The sequence below is a fragment of the Octodon degus genome, unplaced genomic scaffold (genome assembly GCF_000260255.1).
Source record: "Octodon degus isolate 3935 unplaced genomic scaffold, OctDeg1.0 scaffold00215, whole genome shotgun sequence".
Taxonomy (NCBI): domain Eukaryota; kingdom Metazoa; phylum Chordata; class Mammalia; order Rodentia; family Octodontidae; genus Octodon; species Octodon degus.
The window spans coordinates 1,845,837-1,860,109 of record NW_004524791.1 but is presented as its reverse complement, the minus strand read 5'-3'; the positions used below and the strand labels follow the sequence as shown (position 1 = coordinate 1,860,109).

General features: G+C 57.9%; 1 protein-coding gene across 2 annotated transcripts in view; it reads left to right on the top strand.

Moving 5' to 3' along the window:
- The window catches only part of Zcchc14 (zinc finger CCHC-type containing 14), a 36,052-nt gene that overhangs the window by 18,489 nt on the left and 3,290 nt on the right, over positions 1-14,273 (top strand). The window contains exons 3-11 of one of the 2 annotated variants that reach the window (XM_004644977.2): positions 3,764-3,837; positions 8,435-8,506; positions 9,573-9,682; positions 10,504-10,598; positions 10,679-10,733; positions 11,350-11,593; positions 13,126-13,217; positions 13,409-13,536; positions 14,126-14,269. In XM_004644977.2, coding sequence (XP_004645034.1) covers positions 3,764-3,837; positions 8,435-8,506; positions 9,573-9,682; positions 10,504-10,598; positions 10,679-10,733; positions 11,350-11,593; positions 13,126-13,217; positions 13,409-13,536; positions 14,126-14,269 — 1,014 coding nt within the window. The remainder of the gene's footprint in view (positions 1-3,763; positions 3,838-8,434; positions 8,507-9,572; positions 9,683-10,503; positions 10,599-10,678; positions 10,734-11,349; positions 11,594-13,125; positions 13,218-13,408; positions 13,537-14,125; positions 14,270-14,273) is intronic. The other variant, XM_023705246.1, reaches the window with a different exon arrangement.

The window sequence follows — 14,273 nt, the reverse complement described above, 5'->3', positions numbered from 1 at the left end:
GCAGCCACACCAGCGAGCCACATGTAACTGCAGGTCCTTGCGAGCCTTGGGGATGCGGCTGGGATGGGTGTGCAGATGTGAGCTCCTTGTCAGGGTGGGCTGGAGTGGGGAGGGGAGGCAGGTCCTAAGCCCTGAAGCTTGGACCTCAGCTCCTCGGTGTGCACAGAGTGGCAGTGCCAGCAGCTGGTGTCTCAGGGACCCTCTGGCCTCTCAAAGACGGGGATCCCAAAGGCCCCACCCTCACTCGCAGTGTCCGTTGTAAATTGAACGCTTTGGGGTTTGGGGAAGGTTGCTGTCAGGCCACTAAGGGACGCTCGGACTGCAGCAGTTGCGGCGAGCACGTCGCAGCCCTGGACCACACGGAGAAGCCGGGTGCTGCGGGAGGAGGCATTGGTGGGCTTGGGACCCTCTGCCACCTGGTGCATAGGGATAAGCCCTGAGGACTCCAGCTCCTGTTTTCCCTTTTCATTCAGAGCTTTCTAAGAAGGACTTTGAGACCCAAAAGAGTTCAAAGAATTTGGCAGTGAGTGCCCACACATGCTCACTCAGGTGTGTTTTGCCCTATTTATTTTGTTTGTTTTTATGGTGCTGGGGACCAGGCCTGGGGCCCTGCGAGTGCCAGCTGTGTGCTCGTGGCCCTCCTCAGCCTGTGTGTGCTGAGAGAATGGCTGGACTTAGGAATGGAGCTGCTTACCACGTGGGCTGGGGCAGCAGTGCTTTCCTCTCTGCGGGCCTGGGTGAGGGCTCGGGCTCACCGTGTCTCTTCGCCTCCCGGGCTCCACAGTAGGTACAGCTCAACTCTTTCTCCCAGTACCGGGAATCACCTCAGGACTCAAGCTTGCCGGCAGCGCGGTGCACCTGGTGGAGGCATTGCAGGGGATGCAGGCCTGCTCCTCCCAGTTGCCCTGCCTGCTGGCCCCAGGGCCACCTTGTGTTTTGTGCTCCACAGCCCCTCTGGCTGTCTCTCCCTATGTCTGTGTGTCTGCAGCCCTTCTCCTGAGGGCTGAGGTGAGCAGGACGGACCTCAGCGGGAGAAGGCTATGCTGGAGCCACGGCAGGGGGTAGCGGCTGCTGGCAGCCTCCACCGCTGAGTGCTGCTGGGAGAGCAAGTGGGGACAGAGCCCGTGCCCGGGCCTCCCCTCGCTGTGCTGCCATTTTTCCCCTTAGTCCATTGCGCACCTTGGGCCCATAGAAGCTGCTGTCCCTGTCCCACGAAGGTGGGGACAGAGGCGACACAGCATTTGTTGGCAGTTTTGTGGAGAGCTGTGTGCCGTGCCCTGCAGCCGTCCTCCTCGGGGCTGAACGCAGCCCCCAGGTGTGCGCGTGCGTGTGCAGGAGGCTGCCGGGTGGGCTGCCGTCCTGCCCTGCTGCTGCTCAGTGCTGCGGCGTTCTGATTGCGGTCTGGAGCTCAAAAGCTCCAGTTCCTGTGTGTGCATAGAAAGGAAAGTCACAGAGTGAGAGAAGCATGTCCTCACAGGCTGTCTGCACAGTGCCCTTGTCACCTCAGTGCTGTCCAGGCAGTGGCACGCAGGGGTGGCACCTCTGTCCTCTGTGTCCAGGTGCATGCTTCCACCCTGAGAAAGGCAGGCCAGGTGATGGTGGCGAGCGCTGAGCACTGGTGGGGATGCCCAGGAGGGGCCTGCAGCTGTGGGTGGGGTAACTGGGCCACCCGGAAGTCCTCCCTGGAAAAGTGTGAAGCCGTGCAGACATTCTGGGGCGTGACCTGGGACTTCAGCCTGTAGGTGTTTCCCTCCTTGTTTTTCATCATTTCTTTACAGTGTTTTTCATTTACCTTCAAACAAAATCATATTAATGTCACTCCTGTATTTTGTAGTTTTTCAGTTAAGGTAGTGAGCATTCTTTCATGATACACTGTTGGTGCTCTTTTCTGGGTGTTGCATGCTGGGCGAGCAACCCTCAGGCCGCGCCCCGGCCCTACACCCAGGGTCTTTCCGGCCTGAGTGCAGCACATGCGCAAACAGCTCCTGACCCTGAGGACAGCCAAGAGCCTGCTGCCCAGCCTGCTGCCGCCACCCGCAGCACTCCACTCTCGGGGCAGATGGGCCAGGCAGGCGTGGAGCTGGCGGGAGTGCAGCAGCCTACGGACTGTGCTGCGACGGCCTTGAGCTCTTGGCCTGGCCTCTGAGAAGCCTTTCATTTGGAAACAGCTGCACGATGCTGTCTGCATCTCAGTCCTCTTGCCCAGCTCTGAGTCACTTCCCCTGGTCCAGATGGGTTTCCTGTCCCCTCCATGCGTCCTGGTGCTGCGCAGCCCAGGCATGCCGGGATCAGCAGGGCAGGCGCTGGGCACCTTCGCACAGTTGTGCGTCTTTGGCTCCGAGAGGGAAGAGCTGCAGGCTCCAGCGAGGCCCCAGGCTTGGTTTTGAAGCCACTGTTGGAAAAACAGAAAAGCTGTTTATTTGCTGACAGTGCCGTGAGCAGCTTCGCAGAGCAGCGGTTGGTGGCATCTCTCAGTGCTCTGCATTCTTTGTTTTGCCAGAAGGGAAATAAGCGGTCTCAACTCACAGCCAGGTTCCTTCCAGTGAGGGGATGTTGGAGGCTTCCTGCTCCGAGTCGGGTGGATCATATCCCAAGGGCATTTGCTGATTGCAGACTGGGCTCAGTCTGGGCCCATTGGCAAGTGGGGTGGTGAAGGACAGGTCACCTGCTTGGCTGGAACTCCCGGGCAGCCCTGCAATGTGTGTACGAACTCTGCCCTCTGTGGTGGGGTGGCCAGTGCTGACACCCAGATCTGTGGCGTGCTGTGACCCAGGCAGGTTTCCACAGAATGCCCCCCTCTTGGGGCTAGCAGGACTGCACCTGTGCTGGACGGTGTGACAGCCGCCAGCACGTGAGACTGTTAAGGACCTAGACCGTGCCTAGCACTGCCAAGAAGTTTAGTTTTATTCCATTTTAATTAATTTAAACTTGGATGTTTACATGTGGCTGTGGCTGCAGTGGTAGACAGGGCAGGAGTGAAAGCCTTCCCTTACTCGCAGCCCTCAGAGCAGTGTTGTTCTAGGCACGGTCTGGATTGTTGTTAGAGAACTAAAACCAGTCATACACGACTTGTCAGGGCCTCACCGACTCCTGGGACCCCCACTCCCAAGTCTTTTGTCCCCACAGCTTCTGGGGGTCCCTGAGCCCAGTATCCCTGACACAGCCTCTAGCTGTGGAGGAAGGTGTCCTAGGTACCCCTGGTGCTTGGTCAGAGTGGCCTCACTTGTGGAGATGCCATGTGGGGCCCTGGGCACTTCGTCCTTGTGCCCTGATGCCTGGCCTGGTGGGTGCAGGAGCTGTGTGTTGAGCTGAGCCTGCCCTCAGCCCCTGGAGCAGTGCTCCAGGCCTAGTGTTCACTTCTGCTCTGAGGAAAGATTTTGGGCAGGGGCGTAGCCCCATGACAGCGCCACCCGGCCTTGCCTCGCAGTGGAGGGTGAGCTGCAGCCAGGACACACAGGAGGACCCTGTGCCTGGAGGATGGCTGCAGGTGTGGCTGCCCGGTGGCCCAGCAGGCCGCACAGAGGCTGTCTCCCATGGGAGCCTCAGGCCAGGCGCTCACCTCTGTCCCTCCCTAAGCTGCCCCACAGCCTTGGCCCCTGCTGCCATCCATGTGTTGTGGTCTCAGCAAGGCTCTGGCAGGGTCCCTGGCTGGCCAAGACTTGGAGGCCTTGCTTTGAAATCACTGAGCCACAGCGTCCAGGTTACCACGTGTGAACCTAAGGCTTCCTTCGTTGTGTATATAATGTTTCCTTTACTCTTACAGTGAGCGTTGAAAAGATAGACCTGAAGGGATTATCACATACAAAGAGCGACAGGACCGTGGAGTGCTCCTTTGAGGTAAGACGAGGCCTTCCCCTGCCCACTGCCCTTCCCTGAGTGTGGACGTGGCACAGGGCCGGTGGCCCCTCCTAGGCGGGCTCAGGTCAGTCTGAGTGCCTGCGTCTTTGCTGTGGCCTGGGCCAGGCTGGACATTCTGAGCACACCTCAGGGCGTGTGGTGAGTGATGTTTGGCCCTCTGCGTGGCAGGCCCGAGGACTGCCAGGTGGGCAGAGGAGACCTGCTCCCTGTGGGTGGATGGGCAGCCCCCTGTGAGTCCGTGAGACTCATTCCTAAGGAATGAGATGTTCGGACTCAAGGACCGAGCCCTGCAGAGTCCACGTCATGGCTCCACTTTTGTGAGGACCTCTTAGCCTCGTGGTTTCAGGGTGGCCAGGGCCCCAGCCTCAGCATCTTCATTCCTGGCAGCAAGATGCCTGGAAGGAAGGACATTTCTGAAAACAGCTGCTTATGTTCTCTTGTCCACAGTTTAACTTCTTGGTCCCGTGTAACTGCGGTCGAGGCAGGGAGCTGCATTCTGGCTGGCTGTGTCCCTCTGCAGTCCTGACTGTGCGACCTGCCCTCGTGTCGTGTCAGGTCTGCACCGGTCATGCTGGCCACCCTGCCTGCTGACTGCTGTGCGCAGGCCTGCGTGCCTGCGGGCTGTGGCTGGGCCAAGTGCTGTTCCTGCCTAGGGTCTTGTCTTGTGTGCCGAGGCTGGTGCTGGGCACGAGAAGCCACACAGCCCAGGCGGGGCTCACGGGGTGGAGGCCGCTGGAGCCTCTGCACTGTAGAGTCCTCAAATGCCGGCGTCCTCGGTCCTGGGGGCCAGCAGGTGTGCAGGTCCCTGGAGCTGTGTGGTGGCCCCTGACCTCGCTCTCCCTTCCCCGTGGGGATATCACCATGCGCCTGCAGCAGGGCTGCATCTTAGGAGCGTGCTACGTGCAAAGCCACTGTCGAGTTGGCCTTGCTGCCACTGGTCACAGTGGGGCTTAGGCCCCCATCCCTGGGATGCCACTCTGGCAAGGCCCAGGCCTGTTAGCAGTGTGTGCTAAGTAACATCACAGCCAGGATGTCTGCAGCAGCCTGTTTGGGAAAAGGTGAGCAACCGCTGCCAGCCTTCCTGCTCTGCTGTGACAGCGGGGAGCAGCCGTGGCCTAGGCATGCAGCCGCACAGGCCATGCTGCACTGCCAGCGGTGCTGGGGCCTGGGTAGGCCTTGTCTGCCTGTGCTGAAAGCAGCCAGTCTCTGGTGACAGGGCAGGCCTGTGCAGGGCCACCATGTGCTGGTTGGCGCTGTGCCTTCTGCTCTGTGACTGGGCGTTGTTAGGATGCACAGCTGTCAGTGCTCCTGGGTCCATCGGGTGGCATGGGGCAGCCGCTCCTCTGCGCCCCCCCTGGGCCCTGGGGCTGCTGCATCGGAGACCACAGGCTGGGAGGAAAGGGCAAGAGAGTGCTGTGCACCTCCCGCCCCCTCCACTGCCTCTCTCCAGCTCCCGTCGCAGCCCCAACTCAGGAAAGTGATCCCCATGATACCCAGGCCTCGTGGCTGCGTGAGAGTAGGCGGCCCCAGGAGAGCCCTCGCCCTGCACCTGGCGGGTGGCAGCCCTGGCCCAGGGAGCCTTCTCTCTGTGTCCCCGAGAGAAGGAATGCTCCTGGGCCCTGTGTAAAGTGCATAGTGGAGTCAATGTGTGGAAGCAGCCGATCTTTAGTTTTTTAAATATTTTAACATAACATTAAGAAGGTGGCCATGGACACAGAGCTGGGGGGATGTGTGACCTGGTTTTTGGGAAGCTGGTGTACTGTGTCTGGCTTCCTGGATGTGGCTGTGGTTCCTGGGGGCTGTTGGGAGCACTCCGTTTTCTGTAGTTCCAAGGGTCTTGCTGCCGCCTGTGGTGCATGGGGCTATGGGTGTGGGCCTGGGGAGAGGGCTCAGCACCGTCCCTGGGAAGATGCCATTTAGTGCTGCAGCAAGGAAGGCCTCAGCCTGCTGGACGTGCCAACCCCAGGCTGCAGCCCATGCCTACTGGTGGGAATGCAGCGTGAAGCACATGTGTGGTGAGTTTGCTACCACTCTGGGGTGACTGGCCACCCTGCCCGGACACTGGCCACGCAGAACGTTCCCCACGGTGGTCCTGGTGGTGCCCAGAGTGTCCATGTGTCTGTCCCCAGGAGGATGGACTCTGGGGCCTGCACTTGGCTCATGTACAGCAGCCCGGCTGTAGGACAGAGCGGGCAGTGACCTGTGCTGGTCCTGCTTCCCAAAGGTGCTCTGTGTCGAGCCATGGGGAGTGCAGGCGAGTCCCAGGGAGGGTGACAGCGGCCCCAGAGGCCATGCTTGGATGCTGCAGTCAGGGTCTCGAGCGGTGATTTTGAGTGTTGGGGGGGGCTGTACGCTGTAAGAGTGGCTTGTGGCCAGTCGTGACTTGAACGCTTCAGATGTTCCTTGGGAAGGAACCGCGATCCCTGTGCTTACCTGCGCAGGTGCTTTAGTCTGCAGAGCTGTGTTGCCGACCCTGAAGTAACTTTTCAAAGGAAGTTTTATCACACATGATGCATAGGGAAGGAATCATACACAAGATTTCCCCAACTTCTAAAGCACCTCTGATGATTGTAGAGTTGTAAGAACTTAAGAGGTTATTAAAAATGCTGGGAAACAGCTCTCCGGAGGCTGTAAAGAGGCAGATCATTACGAGTCCCATCTAATAGTGAGACCCTGAACTCCCTATAGACCTTTCCTAAAAAAATAAAATAAAAAAATGCTGGGAAAAATAAACTCTTTTGTGTTTTAGTGGGGCCAGGGCCAGGGCCCTTGTGCTGAGCTGCGTGCCAGCCCTTTTATTTACTTACTTTTTTGTGCTTGAGACAGTGTCACTCACTGCCAGAGTCACCTTAGCTTGTGGAACGGGGATTGAGCTCGGGCCCCTGCGCTTGCCAGGGAAGTGCTTATTCTATTGAGCCATCTCCCTGGCCCTGGACTTTTGTATTTTGAAGTTTATCATCTCTGGGCCAGCCAGATAGCTCAGTGGCCTAAAGCGCCTTCTTAGGCAAACTTAGGCAGGTGATGAGGACCGTGGTTTGTCCCTGGCACCACATGCCATGCCAGCCCTGCCTTCAGGATGGGCTGAGCCAGCCAAAAAAAGTTTGTTGTCTCCATCCCAACGCAGTATTAGCTACTCCGGATATCTTGTTTTGTTAGTGAGGATGGGTCTCAGGATCTGGGGACTGAATCTTTCCACTGTCCCCTGCACTGTGTGTAGTAAGAGAGCCCAGGGACTCTCCGGGGTGTGGTCAGGCTCTGGGGCTCTGGGCGCTGGGCCCGCTCCCTTCCTGGGTGGCCCTCAGAGCTCCCGCGTGGGGGAGGTAGCCTGAGACTCCTGGGCACTGTCTCTGCGGGGTGGGGTGGGGTGAGGCTGCGTCTGCAGGCAGGACGTTGCCCGGGAATTAGTCTGCTTGGGGGCGCACGTCACTGTGCCCTGAGGGAGGCGCCTTTGTCCCTTCCTTTCACTGTAGCTGGAGGTGTGGTCTTCCTGAGGGCAGAGCTCGAGAGCTGCCAGGTCCTCCTCCTAGTGGAGACAGAGACTCTGTTAGAGCTCACCTGCTGCAGGCAGGGGTGAGGGTGCGGTGTGGGGAGTGAGACATGGAGGAGGCCCTTGCATGCTTCCTGGACCTCGCGAACTTGCTGGAGCGGACCTGCAGCTGGTTGTGAGGGGACAGTGGATGTGGGGTGTGTGCTGATGGGTGGCAGCTCTGGGGCTCTGGCTTCTGTGGACCGAGCCCAGGTAAACTCGGTGTCTCTGCCTCAGGTGATGAGACACTTGTGTCCATTTTATTTCCTTTCTTGAAACCCTCCAGTGGCTCCTGGACTTTAGGTCGAGCATTTTGTGTTTTCTAGTCTGCCTGCCTGTCCCTATTGCCACCCCAGTCACTGCTGTGACCATTGTGGCTCTTGAGACATCAGGTCTCGCACAGGAGCTGTCCTAATGTATGCGTGACAGCCCATGAGGGCGGCACCATCAGAGTGCAGTTGTGCCTAGGGCCTGTGCGAGGTCCTGCAGCCACGTTGGCTGTCAGCCAGTGTAATGGCCTGTTCCGCGCGGGGCCCACAGGGCGCAGGCCTCTGCCGGCACGTCCTCCCTCCTCCGTGGAGGCCTGGCTGTGCTGCCTGTTGGCTCACACTCTGAGGCTATCCCTGTGGTCCTGCCAGGGCCCAGGACAGAGGCCCCGCCCCGTCTTGTGCTGGTGTAGACAGCATCCACTACAGCAGGTGCAGCTCTCCTGCCCAGAAGGCTCATTCCTGGGTGCTCCCGACGTGCACCCAGTGTCCCATGTTCCCAGCTAAGAAGAAGCTCCTGAGAAGCAGGCCGCTGCGCATGCAGGGCGTTACGGCTTTTCTAGGACTTGGGAGAGCAAGCTTGGGAGCCCATGCTCCATCACTGGGCACAAGCCGGGAAGTTGGGCGTTCATGGCCTCCAGTCCTTCGACCACCCTTGGGAGTGAATTTCAGGCTTGGAGTTACTGCGCTCCCCGCGTGCTTGTAGATCTTTCCCCGAAGAGAGTTTGGCCACGTGTTGAGCCCAGTGTGTGTTCTGTGTGCAGCGTGTTTGTTTGTTTTCAAGGTCCTGTGGTCTGACTCCTCAGTAACATCTGTGACCAAGACATCCCCAGAAGTGACTGAGTTCATCTCCAAGGTAAGGTTAGGGTGAGGGGTCGGGCTGTCTGCCCGCAGTGCTGTGCCAGCTCCGCGTGCCCACTCGGCGTGCCTGCTGTGTGGTCGGACCTGTATGGCTGTGGCCTGCCTGTGCCTGCTGTGCATGTCAGTCTTTTTTTGTTTGTTTGTTTTTAAATTGGCTCAACAAAGGGCATTTGAACAAAAAGTTCCGCTACAAATACTGTTTGGCCTACATGTCCACACACGTCCACACGTATTTAAAGTGCCTCAGCCTTAGTTTGTCTAAAATGCACAGCTCCACTGAGGCGTGGTACAGAGGGCCCCCAAGGAGCATCTTTGAAGGTCTCCGTGAGGGAGGGTGGGCTGGCGAGCCCAGGGCTGCGCCCCTAGGGGGCCAGATTTCCAGGGGTGCCTCCTCCCATGTGCCCAGCAGTGCTCTTCCTGCAGATGGCAGCTGCTCCTGGTGTCACGGAGACATCTTGTGGGCTCCTGCCTGGAGAGCCTGGCCTTCTGCTGGCCTTCTGTGGGCTAATGACTACCCCACTTGGGTCCTCTGGCCTCCAGAGTCTCTGGCCCATCTTTCCCACAGGCTTCTTTCCCCTCTCCCCCACATGCACTCCTGCCACCACTGTTGCCATCACTGGGCCTCTGGGGGAGGCCTCTGCTGCCCCTTTGCCCAGCCCAGGAGCTCACAGAGTCCGTGGAAGATGCTGCCCCTTGTCTCTGGCTCTGTGGTGGTACTTTATTCCCCAGCTTTTCCATGGCACATGTCTTACAATGAATCTTGTCACTACTGAAAGTCACCCCCATTTGTGCAGCTATCCATAGTTTTTGCTCGGAGACAATTTCTTGTCCTTCGCCCTACACCTCAAGGGCTTTGGCATGGCATTAGGAGCGAGGGCCTGAGGACGAGCACTGTGGTTTGTACCTGGTTCCTCACGGCACCTGCCCGCCCCAGGGGTGTGCTCGCCCCCACCAGCCCCTGGAAGAGCCAGGAGGTGAGGGTGTACCCCACGTACCCATGGTCTCTCGTGACTTTCTGGCCCTGGGCCTTTGCAAGCCTCCTGACTTGTCTGCTCTTGCAGTTATCCCAGCTCTGTCCCGAAGAGAACCTGGACAAGCTTGTTCCATGCCTGGCGGGCCCAGATCCCTTCTACGTGGAGCGCAGCCACCTGGACCTGGAGGCCGGCCTGAGGTGGGTGGGGCTGATGGTACATCTCTCTGCTGGGGTCTCCACCCTCAGAGTCCTAGCAGCAGGGGGCGGGGCGGGCTCAGAATGCCCAGGGGACATTGTTGTCCCTGGGGAGGAAGACCAGAAGTGCTGAGGTTGGAGTGAGGCTGCACAGGGTAGAGAAGGACCTGGCCAGTGCTGTCAGAGCCGCTGTCATGCCTGTGATGTGTGGCCACTGATCCCCTACAGGAACTCACAGCACAGCTCCTTATAGGCCCCCGTGTGGCGCAAAGGCTGAGAGGAGGGATACAGGAAGACGCTGGGCGCTGCAAGTAGCAGGAGCTGTCATCCTGAGCCCCAGGAGGCTGGGGCTCACACAAGGTCCCGAGCTCGAGCCCGGCAGGGCAGCCTGGCAGCTTAGCTGGGCTTCTGTCTCAAGATAAAAAAGTAGTAAGCATAAAGATGAGTTGGGGAGGTAGCTCCGTTCAGAGGGGCCTCCGTTTTTTCAGTACTACAAAAAAATATATATATCTTACTTAAAAAAATACATTTTTGTCTTTTTGAGACAGGGTTCTGCAGCTCAGGCTGGCTTTCAGCTCACTTTGTAGCCCAGGCTGGTCTCAACTCGCAACGATCCTCCTGCCCAAGCCCCCTGAGTGCTGGGATGACAGGCTTGTGCCACCACACCCAGCTCAAAAAATATTTAAAGCAGGCACTCTAATTAAAATTATGGCACTTGGATTTATTTTTTCTCTAATATCTTTTTCTCTTAATTAAAAATTGAAATTCCTCCCTAATCGGTTTTATTAACGCTTTGTTAATGCTGGCACAACGTGGATCTTCAGGTATTTGGCTTCGCTCCCTTCTCACGTACTGAAAAATGACCACGTGAAGAAGTTTTTCGGCACTGCACCTCCTGCCCCGCAGCTCCAAGGCCCAAGTGAGTCTGTCACCTGACTCTCAGGCCAGGGACATGCGCACACCTGGGGATGCCCACGCGGTGTATTTTCCTACTTGTAGGTCCTGGCAACCCTCCCCTACCTAAAGTGGGCACCGTGATGGGCACGTCTGGAAGGTGAGCGATTGGGTCTGGGGGTGCTAAAGGGACCAGGCACTGCCAGCTCAGCCCTTGATGGCCCGAGGCTCTGGAGCTATCGGTTTTACTTTTTAAAATTTTATGTATTTGGTACAGGGTCTCACTACGCAGCTCAGACTTGTAGTGATCCTCTTATCTCAGCCTCCCTAGCACTGGGATTATGTGCTACCACACTGTCTTGGTAGCTGGCATGGCATGCCCAGGGCGGGGCCAGCCAGGTTGCCAGCATGGCATGTAGTACTGGGGTCGAACCCGGGTCCTCGCGCTTCTCAGGCCGGTGCTTTAAACCGCTGAGCCATCTCCGTGGCCCCGTTTTACTTTTTGACTCATCCACATTGCCTGGGTACTTGGCAGTGACATGAACAGTCTGTGGTGACAGGCATGTACCTCTGCGTGTGCACACAGGTGTGCAAAGTGCTACACATTTGCAGACATCCCTGGAGGGTGGGGCTTGGGGCAGGGGTGGGAGCAGTGGCCTTCTGCCTGCATTTGGGGGGGACCGGGGGTCCTACGGGACACGAGAGCTCTCTGGGAGCCCCTTATTACAGTCGCCGCCTGAAAACTGTCTCTGTACCTGCCTGTCCCCATGCCACAGGCCTGTGTGTGGTGTGGCTGGCATCCCCTCCTCTCAGAGCAACACCCAGCACCACCTGCCCCATGCGGCCAGTGCAGGCTCTGCGCTGGCCTACCGCGCCCAGGTGGACACTGCACCTGCCATCCTCATGCCATCTGGCCTGCAGGCCCCTCAGCCACAAGAGCAGAACGGCATCCTGGACTGGCTGAGGAAGCTGCGGCTGCACAAGTACTACCCGGTCTTTAAACAGCTCACGATGGAGAAGGTATGCGGTGTGTGCCCGGGAAGGGAGGCTCTGCGATGGGCCTGGGCGCGTGTACAAGGTCACACCCTGGTGGCAGGCAGCCCAGAGAGGAGTTGTACGACTGAGGATTCCGAGGAGTACCTTGTTGTCGCTCCTACCGCTGTTGCCAGAGTGCGGAAGCGTGCCTCAGTCTGGGTGTTGCTCATGGGTCGCAGGGGCTTGAACTCTCAACGCCCCCGCGGGACAGGAAGGGCTGCGCTGTTCACTGTGAAAGCCTCCTATTCAGAACTCTACCATAGAGCCAGAAATGAGCTTTTAGGAGTATTTATAATAACCTCGGCGTGGGGCTGGGGAGATGGCTCAGTTGAATAAATGCTTGCCTGGCAAGCGCAAGGGCCTGAGTTCAATCCCTGGCTCCGATTTAAAAAAAAAACAAACCAGAACCTCAGAGTGATAGATACTTTTCTAGCCAGGCTCTTATATGTAGTGTTCAGGCTGGCTTTGAACTCATGGCCATCTTACTACCTCAGCCTCCCAGCTCGGGCCAGCTTGGGCTACACAGTGAGTCCAAGGCCAGCCTCAGCTGCATGGTGAGATGCTGTTTCACCTTAAAAAAAAAAGGAAGAAAACAATTGTAAATCTTAAAAATAAGATTTAGCTAGCTGTGGTTGTGCATACCTGTCATCCCAACTACACAGGACCCAGAAGCAGGAGGGTGGTGAGTTTGAGGCCAGCCTGGGGAACTTGTCAAGATGCTGTCTCAAAATAAAAAGGGCGGGGGAACTACCTGCTCGGGCCCCTCTCCTGTCCCTCTCTTGGACGGGAGCTTTCTTTCTCTCAATAAATATATTCTGCTCATAAAAAAATAAAAAATAAAAAGGGCTTGGCATATAGCTCAGTGGTAGAGCACTTGCTGACATGGCTGAGACCCCTGGCTTCCACCCCTGCTACGCACAAAAACGAGAGATGTCACAAGCCAAGGTCATCAGTTCAAGTCAAATCTAATCAAATATAGGACGGAATGGAAGTGGCTGAGTGCAGAGCCTGGCCCGAGCGAAGGGCATGACCCGGCGTTTCCTCGGCCCTCTGGGTCAGACTGGTCCAGGGCTGTGTGCTCCATGTGGACAAAGCCTGTGTCCTGGACTGTTGGTTCCCCGCCCACAGGGCTATATTTGTGGAAGGAAAAGTGACCAGCAGAAAAACCATCTCCAGTCCCCTGCAGCCGCGTGCTCAGGCCGGCATCTCCCAGCAAGGGCTCTGTGAAGCCCTGCTAGGAGGGTGGGGCCGCTGCCCCGGCAGCTCTCTGTGGCAGTTGGGCTGTGACTGCTGCACCCCCCAGCAGAGGCCAGCCTGGCCACGGAGCGTCTGTGCAGGTGTCGTGCATCCAGGGTGCGGGACGTGGAGACGGTCCTGTTCCACGTGTGCCCAGCCTGCTCAGGTTTAATCTGTTAATAAATCCCAGAGGTAGAGGAGACACATCACGCTCACTCCAAGCTGTCTCCGGAGTCATCATAAAGTCGCAGTAACTTTGCAATTTGTTTCTTTTCTACAAGTTTTTGAGCCTTACCGAGGAAGATCTGAATAAGTTTGAGTCTCTCACCATGGGAGCAAAGAAGAAACTTAAGACTCAGCTGGAGCTGGAAAAGTAAGTGTGCCCTGTGCGGCACATGGCGGGGCACAGGGCCCGGAGGCTCTCGGCTGCTTTCCAGCCTTGTCTCTTACTGCGGCTGGAGTTAGAGTGCTCATGCGTGGCTGGCTAAGAAACGCCCCGAGCCGCGCTCCCAGCTCCTCTGGGGGCGGAAGTGCTGCCTGCTCCTTTGTTCTTGCTTCTTGCAGGGAGAAGTCAGAGCGACGGTGCCTGAACTCCACGGCCCCGACCTTGGTTACCAGCAGCGGAGTGGCCCGAGTCCCCCCTACCAGCCACGTGGGGCCTGTGCAGGCTGGACGCAGCAGCCATGCAGCAGGTGCGTGGGGCTCCCGCGGAGGCACGGTTGTTCTCTGGGTGAGAGCTGGACCACCCCTCAATTGCTGCCAATTGCATTTCTTAATCCTCATGTTTATTCTGCCTTGTGCAGTTGACAGCATGGGAGGGGGTGGGACGGGACAGGAGAAGACCCTGGAGACTACTGGATTGTGTGGCGAAAGCTTACATGCCCACAGTGACAGGGCCAGGGACCAAGGCCTCTGTCGCAGGAGTCTGCAGGCCCCAGGCCCTGTGTCAGGACTTGGTTCCTCAGCTGCTATCCTCCTCTTGGGGGAGGGTAGGGACACCTGTGATAGTCACTTTTGTCCCACCGATGGAACTAGCAAGAGCCAGTGTAAATCAGGAGGAAGCCAGCACCTGTTTGCTGTAAGTGGCTATTTGGCTAGAAGGATCTTTTGTCACCAGCCTGGGTGATGTCCTGTGGCACTGTCCTGGGAACCTGTGTGCTGCTGGGTGTGGGAGCCCTGTGTGACTCAGTGGCATGGTTCCCCGTGTGGTCTGAGGCTGGGGCCCTGTGGCTACCGTGGTGGGGACAGTGACACGGGACACTGACTGGGCCTTCTCCACAGAGCTGCGGGTAGAGGTGGAGCAGCCCCCTCACCAGGTGCCCCGGGAAGGCGGCAGCTCTTCTGAGTACTCCAGCTCCTCCTCCAGCCCCATGGGCGTGCAGGCGCGGGAAGAGAGCTCAGACAGCGCCGAAGAGAGTGACAGACGTAA